This window comes from Corylus avellana, chromosome ca2 (genome assembly GCF_901000735.1).
Source record: "Corylus avellana chromosome ca2, CavTom2PMs-1.0".
Lineage (NCBI taxonomy): Eukaryota > Viridiplantae > Streptophyta > Magnoliopsida > Fagales > Betulaceae > Corylus > Corylus avellana.
Window position 1 is genome coordinate 42431285 of NC_081542.1, and position 10558 is coordinate 42441842.

Below are 10558 nucleotides of genomic sequence, written 5' to 3' on the forward strand. Positions count from 1 at the left end.
GTTTCCCGGTCTCGATTCCAGTTCTAATTCCCCGGTAATTTTTGACACCCTTAGGAAAAACTATAGGAAGCTGTGGGAACAGGTTTGAGTGGGCTTTCACTCTCTCTTCATAAATAATACCTAAAAGCATATGTCAGTTTTTGGCACAAAATATTCCCCATCTCAAAGGATCCCATTCCCTCAAAAATTAGGTCCTCTGTTTCTATGCAAAATTAGGTCCAAATCAAGGCCCAAAATTGATTACTAGAAGACACAGTTTCTAGTCAACGATTTTGGTAAGTCTTTCTCAACGATTAATCCTTCACATTATTGTGAATACATTTTGTTGTAATAAATCTGATGAGATGCATTACCCTTATGTTTTTCTTGATTTATATGTTTTAAATCTTACAAAAATAGAACAAGAAATTCATTCTTCCACTAAGAACTCTTGCTGCCCCCAAGAAGAACAGATTCTATCACCTGGATTTTTCCTAAGTCCATAGCAAGATTTTACTTAGGTTGCTAATTAAGTGGGTTGTGTTGAAATTCTTGATCGTACCTTTACTTTCTTCAAAATGTTAATCCAATGTTTTCTTAAAATTATCTTCAAGGTATGCAATATAATATTATTAGCTTTAAAAAAAAAAAAAAAATTTAAGCCCCTTTTATATATGCTTCCAATACTATATGTTTAATAAAGCGTCTAAATGTAAATGATTTTATATGCATGCTTCTACTTGCACTACAAAAAAACTATCAATTTATGACGTGGCTACAGTAAACGAATTTATGCTACGTCACTAATTATTGACGTGGCATAAAATGTCACGTCAATAAATATTTTTCTGACGTGGCAAAGTTGGCAGGACAATAATTAGTGAGCTGGCAATATCCACACGTCAATAAATTCTGACCTGTTAGACATTGCCACGTTAATAATTTTTTTAGGACGTGGTAAAGAATGCCATGTCAATAAATTTATTGACATGTCACTGTTTGGCACGTCAATAAATTTTACTGACGTGGCAAATAGTAGCACATCAGTAAATTTTGATGTCCTAAACAGTGACACGTCAGTAAAAAATAATTTACTGACCCCTACGTTTCTAACCTTCAACACACATCATAAAAGTTTTTTGACGTGTCAGACATCATGACACGTCAGAAAACGCTAGTCAAGAAAAATTAGTTATTTTGTAGTGTTGCTTTGTTATGATATTTGATGAAATGTAAATGAAAATAAAGAAAGCAAAGAAAAATAAAAAAAACAATTGTGGGAGTGCATGAAATGTTTTAAAATGTTAAACGTACGTACACCATGGCATAATTGTGTTATGGCCGGAGTAAAGATTCTTATGATATGTATGCATGAAAGTTTTACTTTTATACCTTAATGATTTTTTAAGAATGAAAATTGTCTCAAATGTCATTTACCATATGATGTATATATTTATTACATGAGTAATAGACTCACTTTTTATTATTATTATTTTTTTTAACGGGAATCTTTGCAATTTTATTGATAATAAGATTCAGAGCATAACACTCTGAAAAATCATATTCCAAAGCTACGAGGCTACAACGTCATAAATACAATATAGATCTTACAATTAAGTATTATCTATGACGACCTCAACTTCTCACTAACCCATGTACAAGTGCGGTTAAAGCACCTCTTAGGCAGACTAGATTTAAGACATATATAGCTATATTTTTCAACTTTATTTTTTGGCTGTGAGAGAAAATCTCTCACACCAATCTAATCCTCCTCCACCCAACCGTCAAGAGACTTGATGTTGTTGATAAAATGATGGACCGCATAGAGAGATCTTTTGCATGCAAGTTTTGATCTCGGGGGAGCGCTTCAAGAGGACTTTCTTGGATCGTTTCCTTGCCCATTTTCCTCGCAGATCTTATTAATGAGTTATTTCTTCCTACATAAAAAAATAAAATCCCTTTAATTGTCTATATATATATATATATATACAAATATAGGCAACTTTCAAGTTGTTGATCGATCAAATCATCACTTGACGATATTAAGAACCAAATCTATATGTTTCACAATATCACACAACTTCGACTGCTGTACAATGCCCATTAGGCAGCTTCTCTAGCAAATCCACCGTCAGCATGGAAGCCTTGGGCTTTGGCAACCGGCCGGAAAAACCCATCGGCAAGAGTGACGTGGACGTCGTCCTCTCACATGCACCAAGCCATTTTGCTTGCATGTACCTCTGCTTCCTCCATGGCCCCATGTGCATTTTCTTCTCCTTCATGCACTTCTTGGCCGCCGAGCAAAGAATCTTGATCAGGCTACTTAATCTTTCTACTTTTCCGACGAACACCTCGGGAAGTCGCCCGACTAGCTGGTTGTAGTCTTCGCTTGCTCTTGCCATCTCAAACTCTGCCCGGAAGTTCAACTCAACCATTATCCTCACCTCTCCTTTCTTTGAGCTACATTTTTCTATTACGTCCAAAAAGCTGTGCTCCCCTGCACCATATACGTACAAACAAAAGCCCTCACATGTCATGCACATATTATTAAAATAATAATAATAATAATTGATCTGATTTTTAAAAATTAAATTTACTTTTTCTTATCAATTTAAATTTTAATATATTAATTAAATATTAGAAAAGAAAGTTGGTAAGAAAATGATGGGATCAAGTAATCGATCGATGTCGACACTATTTTTCTATTTACCAGATGGAATATTTGGGGAGCTTCTCCACTTTGACTTGCAAATGGCACTATTGTAACCAGCATTTCGGAGGCGGCTGGAAACTTCTCCCATGAGGCATTTCCGGCAACCGGTTGCCAAGGGTTTGCCACAAGCACAGGCTGTATTTGCAGATCGTATTTCCTTTAGTGCTTCTTTTATGGCACTCCTAATCCTTGTTTCCAGAGAGTTACTCCTGCATAAGCTAGCCTGTAACCAATTCCAATAGACTTAGATCTGTGAGTTTTAATCAAATTCCTTTGATATATATGGTAAATTGAATAATTAATAATTACCTGCAAAAGTTGGTGCTGGTTTTCCCAAAAACTCTTATCCTCCTCCACATTTCCATTATCATCTTTTCCTTTCTGATCTTCATCTTCATCTAGGTCCTCAATTTCCCTACACCCTTCTTCCTCACTGTTGACGCTTTCCGGTAGCCCTTCACCCTCTTCCAAGAACCCAAAAACCATATCGGACAAACTCGCTGCCACCTGCATAGGATTAGGAACTGTACATTCATGAGCATCATCACACGATCGCCATTCCCGGTGGTGGCGGCTACCCGTCGGAGTACTTCTTGCGGTGGACAGACCAACCATGGTGGGTGGTGGTTCACAATTATAGATGGTCACGTAAACTAGAAAGTAATGCACAAAATGTGAGTTGGTGGTGGCATGGGCCATGTGACGCCTAATGTTTTCTTTTATATAACAAAGTTTGGATTAAGGTGGGGCCTACGTGGGCCCGTGGGAGACCAATGGGCCACCAACGCACGTGGGTCGGACAGACAGCCAGGATCCACGTCAGTCAGCTTCAATAATTTGGAAGCACCGATCTATCCGGATAAAATGAGTTTGGAGGGTTTCTAATAAAACATAAATAATTGGGTAAAGTCTTTTTTAACCGTCTTAAACTACCATCACAATGACAATCTACCCTTCAAACTATCAATTGCGACAATTTATTCCTCAAACTACCAAAATAATAACAATATACCCATACTTTTTTTAAAATGACAAAATTACCCTTACTAAAATAAAAATAAAATACTAAATTTTAATTTTTTTTTCAAAATTTTAAAGGTATTTTTGTCTTGTTGAAAATTTTATAAGGATAATTTTGTCATTTTATTAGCATTGGGGGTACATTGTTATTGTTTTGGTAGTTTGAGGAGTAAATTATCGCAATTAATAATTTAAGAGGTAAATTGTCTTTGGAATTACAATTTATCTTAAATAATTTATTTATTTATTTTATTAACTTTTATTTAATAATAAAATAATGGGAAAAAGCGATTTGCCCTATCCTGATATGATTAAAGGGTGGGGACCACCATCACTGTTGATGGGTGTACTGTGGGGGGGGGGTGATGTGATTGAGGGTTCCACAACAGTGGGACGTGGCTCAATCTGGATCGTTCGTGGCTCAAGGGTTATCCGAATTGAGCGGGTCCTACATGTCCCTCACCTAACGCCAATGATATAATTGTAGCTCATGCTAAATGTGAGATTGGGAGAATGTCGTACAATACGCGGCGTGAAGGCAATGGTTTTCGTTTCTTTTTCACAACAGCAGATTCCTTCGAGGCCTGGAGATTTGTAGCCAAACTTGAGGGTAATTTGGTCATTTCGTATGGCAATTATTTGGTATAAGCCAATTTCGACACTGTTCGAGTGAGGAATGTGACTTGTCCCTGTAACCTAACAATATATTATATATATATATATATATATATAGGAAAGAGATTTATAAATCAATCTATCATCATTGGTGTAATTTATTAGCTAATTGCTGATCTGAATTTATTTTGATATTATAATGAGCTAATTGCAAATCAGGTAAACCATAAAGATTAATTTTGTATTTTTTCTTTATTTTTTTAAAAAATATTCAACTACTTTTATCTCACTTCTAGTATATTGGGTTCAGAGCTACTTTAATGACCGACAAATATTGTCACGTCAAGGCAATAAAATAAGGATTAATTGATATTGTATTACATCAATATGGTATTGCTCTTTTTTTGTTTTTTTGTTTTTTTTTTTTTTTTGGGTGTTGTGGTGGGGATTATTTTTGGATAAAAAGGGTTTTATTAGGATAAAGAATCCAGCACAGTAGCTGGTCACCCTTAAGTTCAAGCATATCCAATCTTTATCCCTTTTGTTTTTTTTTTGATCTATTTGAAAATAATACTTGTACGCATTTGTATCCAAAAGTGTATTATTTGGAGTAATACTATTCAACCATTGGACCAGAATCCAGATGGCCCCTCCAGAAATAGACAAGATCAGATATTGTTGACTTGTTTTAGATTTATCATTTATGTTGTGAAAGATGTGAGAGGCAATTAATTACTATTAACTAGAAAATTGGTAATTAAAAGTAGGGTTTTGTATGGCATTGGCTTTAAAAAGTGTTTTCTTTCTTTATAAAATTAAAAATAAAATTATTTAACAAGCAATTCACTTTTCAAAAAAAAAAAAAAAAAAAAACACTTTTTATACAAACAAGTGTTTACTTTTTATGGCGCATAAATTAGAACTTAGAATTATTATTTATAAAAAGATTTAGAGAGGGGTAGTCACACGGTCACCTCTAAAATGACGTGACCTTTTTAAAGTTTGATTTTAATTTTTTGTAAGTAAAAAGCCAATTATACACATTTGCGTTTTCTCAAAATATGCATGTTTAGTTTTTGTTTCTTTGAAAATGCAAAGCACTTTTCAAAAAGTTTACTAAATAAGTCTACTAAGTGAAACGCACTAAAAACATTTTTCTCAAATGTGAACCCCACTAAACTCATGCATCTAGAGCTTCTATATACCATATTTTTATCCCACTCCCACAATGCCGGCTTTGCACTCTTAATCCACCATTAGATTTTTTATTTTAAACAATGATTAATTCAAAAATTGATTGGGATTGTCATGTCAGGATTATTTGTTTTAACCCAATGCACACCACCCACTTCTGAACCCTCAACACCAGAGTTTCCAAAATCAACCAAGACGGTAGTTCTAGTGATTTTATTAATGGGTATTTAGTCAAAAAAAAAAATTATTTAGTATAAATGATTATATTATTTTTTTGTGTTTTAAGTTCAGGTATTTGTTTCCTATTGGAAGGTGCAAAACAATCCATGTTAAGCTTGTTGCTCCTCGTCGTTGTTTGAAGATCATGCACAGAACAAATTTGAGGTTTATTAAATTTTGCTTTGTCAGCAGGTTTATTATTATTATATATTCAATTTAACATGCATTTTGCCTTTTCTTACTAATTAATTGGACCATGCATGTGCCTATTATACCCCTTTTTAAATTTTTTTTTTTTTTTGAGTAACACCATCAACTCAAACCAATGGCTATTTAAAGCCATCCATGTTAGACTAATTAATTTTCAGGACCACATTTCAAAAGTTTGCTACTTGTCGTTGACAAACACTAAAAACAGACAAAATTAAATCAAGAAGTCCCAACTTAGAAGGAATCAAGGTATTATTAACATATTGCTTAGCATGATCCACATTTTCGATAAAGACTTGTTATATATTGCTTTGATATGCATGGGCAACATGTTCATAATTAAATGAATGAGATCGACATGTCCAGCTTCTAGCTTGTTTGTGATTGTGATAAGGAGCTAAAAATATATTTTTAGTATATATAAAAAAGTTCTGCCAAACAAAAAGATGGTTAATTTGTTAAAAAACTTTAAAAGTACTTTTAACTTTTTGTATCGATCATCACAAGTTTAATTAATCACAGGCTGAGTAATTTTTTAACTAAAATAAAGAGTAAATTTACCGACCGAATATAATTAAATGCTCTAAGAACGGGGGATATGGATTTAAGACTTGTGGTTGGTACAAACATGTTAATTATTATTATTTTTGGAACAAATTTCTTCTTCATTGATATAAAACAATCAAACTGGGACAGATTGCCCCCTCAGTAAAATGCCAAAGATACAATTTGGAATTTCTTCAACCCAAACACGAATTTAAGACACAAAATAGTCTTTCGGACTATTACATGAGCGTGTTTGCATCCCAAATTGATATGAAGCTCATTTATTAATACTCATATATATCATTTTTCTTGATTAATTGTTTTGATCATTTCTAATGAATGAGCTCCACATTTTTCTTGATGTACATTAGTTTCATAATCATCTATTGATAAAAGATTTGGTATTCATACCATTTTCTTAATTAAATATAGATTTGACAATATTGGCCCATGGAAGGTTTTACCTACCCTAAAAGATCAGATAAGAAGCAAAATTTAAAAAAAAAAGAAAAAAAGAAAAAAAGAAAAAGAAGAAGAAGAAGATAACATGATGAAAATGATGATGTTTAGGTGATTAATATTCCTGCACTCGATCTGGAAGTTCTATCTTAATGATTTGATTAGACATATGTTCATTATGCTTTTGTAAATGAATGTGTTCTATCTCTATCTCTGTATTGAATACTGAAATATACATGATTATCTTTGTTCTATATTCTAATGATTGTGCCTTCAAATATATATTATTTTTATTTTCTAATTTTCAAATATATATTAAATTCAGCATTATTATGTCCTACTGGTTTTGTTATAAAACAGTGGTAGTATATGAAATGACCCAGAAGGTCATGGCTGTCTATGGACTAGAGAAGTCAATCATTAGTGCTAACATTTGATGTTTGAACATTGTTAAATCATTTATTTTAAAAACTAAAGTTGATATATATATATATATATATATATATATATATATATATATATAATAATAATGATGAATTAAATTATTTAGTTAATATTTTAAAATCTTCATCACACATGAATTGAATATTTTAATTGAAAAATGGAAAATAAACCGTAAAGAGACAAGATTATCTAAAACTATCACTTAGTTTTAAAACTCAAGTTAATAAAAAAATAATGAATTTAATTATATTTTATTTTATCAACCATGCATGTGTCACACGAAGCAACAAACTGCTTCCAATTAATTTAGCATGGGAAATGTGGTAATCAAGGAATTAAAAATGCCACCTGGTATCGGAAGAGGGGATCTTAATAGGTGGAATCATCAATCTCATCATCATTGCTTCATTGGCTTAATTTGTCATGATAAGGTTTGTATGGCGTATGAAAACCTATTAATTCTAGAAAATCAAAAAATCAAAAAATCAAAATAAGGATAGTATTCAGTTAATTATAATTGAGGAGTAGTTTTATCTTTTTTACTTTTTAAGAAATACAAATACTCTTAAAATATAACTAACTAGATAATCTCCCTGCACATCGAGAATCATAATTCCTAAATTAAGTTCTACATGCTTTGGAGTATTCATTATGGCTTATTTACATTTTTATTTAAAATAGTACACTAAAAGTTATATTTTTATTTTATTTTAGCTAATGACTTTTAACGGTACTGATATACACAAAATGAATGCCAAAATGTAAAGAAGCAAATTAATATATATATTTTAATTTTTTAATTTTTTTTTTTTTTTTCAATTGCTTGGTTGAGCTATAAATAGTCCAAGTTATTATAAAGTTTGCCGCATAAAAAACACAAGCTTCTTTTCACAATTCTCTTAACCTTTCTCTTTTTCTACACTTTTTTTGGATCTTATTTTTGAACTATTTGACTCTTCATCTTCCTCCTATGACCAAATTGAATATAATTCTAGCTTCCGTAAACTAAAAGTAATGCTAGAAGGATTAGAGTTTTCTTCGTATCCTCTCAAATGTAACTTGGCTTTTTAAAATCACTATTGAATTTGAAATGATCATTATTAAATTTAGATTTATTGGTGTTTTTAAAAGCAATGTCACAATTAAGTGGACACTAAGTGAACTCGAGAAAAGATTGATGTCAGTAATTTATCCATATTTTTCTCATATTATTTTACAAATTCAAGATATCAACTATTAGATTTGTAGAGTCCACCATTGACTTACGTGAGGAGAGAACTCTAATCCTCCTTCTAGCATTACTTGTAAACCAAAAGTGGGTGTGTTGGAAGGAGAGAAATGGATATATATTGTAATGAGATAAAATCTGCCACTTGTAGTACTATATTATTAGATTTGGATTGTAATAGCATTTCATCTGAATTTACATCTCTTAAGCACCTAACGACAACTCCCATTATGTTGAAAGTTCTAGCCAACGTTAATGGATTGTTATCAATTATCATTGCTATTTCTGTTTTTGGGTTGGATAACAACCATTGATTAGAAAGGAGATTTTTTGTTTATGGTCTTTTTTTGTTTTTATTCAAATGAGAAAAGGGATTACGAGGGAGGGCATTTCCCATTCTTGATCTGAATGAAAAGAAAGGAGAATTGAAAACGTTAATGGTGTTGGTAAGAATGCATCAAGGAGTGAAAAACCAAATCCGAACATCAAAGGAAAGGATGGACTCACATGTGAGAAAGATTGTTGAGCAAGTCACAGTCAATCTGCATGATTTCATCTGAACTAATCAGATGATCTCTAAAGCACCCAAAAGAGACAACTCCCACTGATATTACTCAACGTTAATGGATTGTTATATTCTCGGACAGGGTTTTCAGAAATTCGTCAAACCTAATCTATAAAGGACACAGTTTTTCTCCAAACCAGCAAATTCCTTCATATATATGTTGACGGGTCATATCTCTGACTTCTAATTACGTAGGCTACTCTAATATGAAATGAAAACATGTACAATTTGGTCATATCTCTGCTTTGGGCGTGGAAAAAAAACAATTTACAGAATACAAGTGATTTATAAGCTACAACATCTAAGGAATAACTTGAAAGAAAGCAATCAATTTGTTATGGAAGTAATCAATCTGTTGTGGGAAGGTATGTGTAATGAAAGCAATCGATCATCAACTGTTATGGAAGGTTTTCTGCAGAGAAGAAATCAATCTATAATGGAAAGTTTACAGCAGAGAAAGGAAACCAGCTAGATAGGGTGAATCATACAGGGAAAAAAATTCCCAAGAACGAGGATCAAGCGAGCCCAAAAACAATCTTTCAGTTTGTTTAAAATTCTTGCTGCATTCAGTGTTTTGCAGTAATTGAAAAACATATGCTTCTTGCGAATCAACATATATCAAATAAGTATTTGCTCATTATTTGAGGAGACAGGACAATATTACAAAGAAAGTCACCCTTACATACACAAAGAGGAGACAGGACAATATCATTACCAACATTATTAAACTACAAAGCAGACATGAGGGGTGGGATGCCAAAGTCCTTCATAGGGACATTAAGGCCAGCAATGTGTTACTTGACAAGGATATGAATGGAAGGCTAGGGGATTTCGGATTAGCCCGAATGCGTGCATGACCATGGACAAGTGCCTAACACGACTAGGGTGGTCGGTACCATCAAATATTTGGCACCAGAAGTGATTAATTAGGAGCGATCGGGCATCGGCTCAAACCGATGTGTTCGGATTTGGAGTATTGATTTTTAAAGTCAAGTGTGGGAGGAGGCCTATAGAGGAAGGGAAGCCACCTTTGGTAGATCGGGCATGGCAATTGATGCTACAGGGGCAATTATTGAATGCTTTTGATGAGAGATTGAAGACTGGAGGTGAGTTGGTGAGGAAGAAGTGGGCAGGGTTCTTCACTTGGGTTTGTTGTATTGTAGAGAAGACATTTCGTTCTTAGGTATTCATGTACACAATGTTCTAGTTCAGTTAAATTTCAATATATATATATATATATAACACCCACATCAAAACCCTTGAACAAACCATAACCACCTACAAATATTTTCAAATCATATATTTGGCTGGATTTTTATTTATGGTCCCGGGACATTAGATGAATTGTAGCTGAGATTGAATCAAT

The 10558-nt window shown here is 32.9% G+C and overlaps 1 protein-coding gene across 1 annotated transcript; it reads right to left on the reverse strand.

The window, feature by feature from the left end:
• Positions 1 to 1487: 1487 nt before the first annotated feature.
• Positions 1488 to 3369, reverse strand: LOC132172250 (uncharacterized). The gene is made up of 3 exons (XM_059583720.1): positions 3002 to 3369; positions 2690 to 2915; positions 1488 to 2476 (listed from the first exon to the last, which is right to left on the reverse strand). The coding sequence occupies exons 1-3, from the start codon at positions 3305 to 3307 to the stop codon at positions 2052 to 2054; spliced, it is 957 nt and encodes a 318-aa protein (XP_059439703.1). The 5' UTR covers positions 3308 to 3369; the 3' UTR covers positions 1488 to 2051.
• Between the last annotated feature and the right edge of the window lie 7189 nt (positions 3370 to 10558).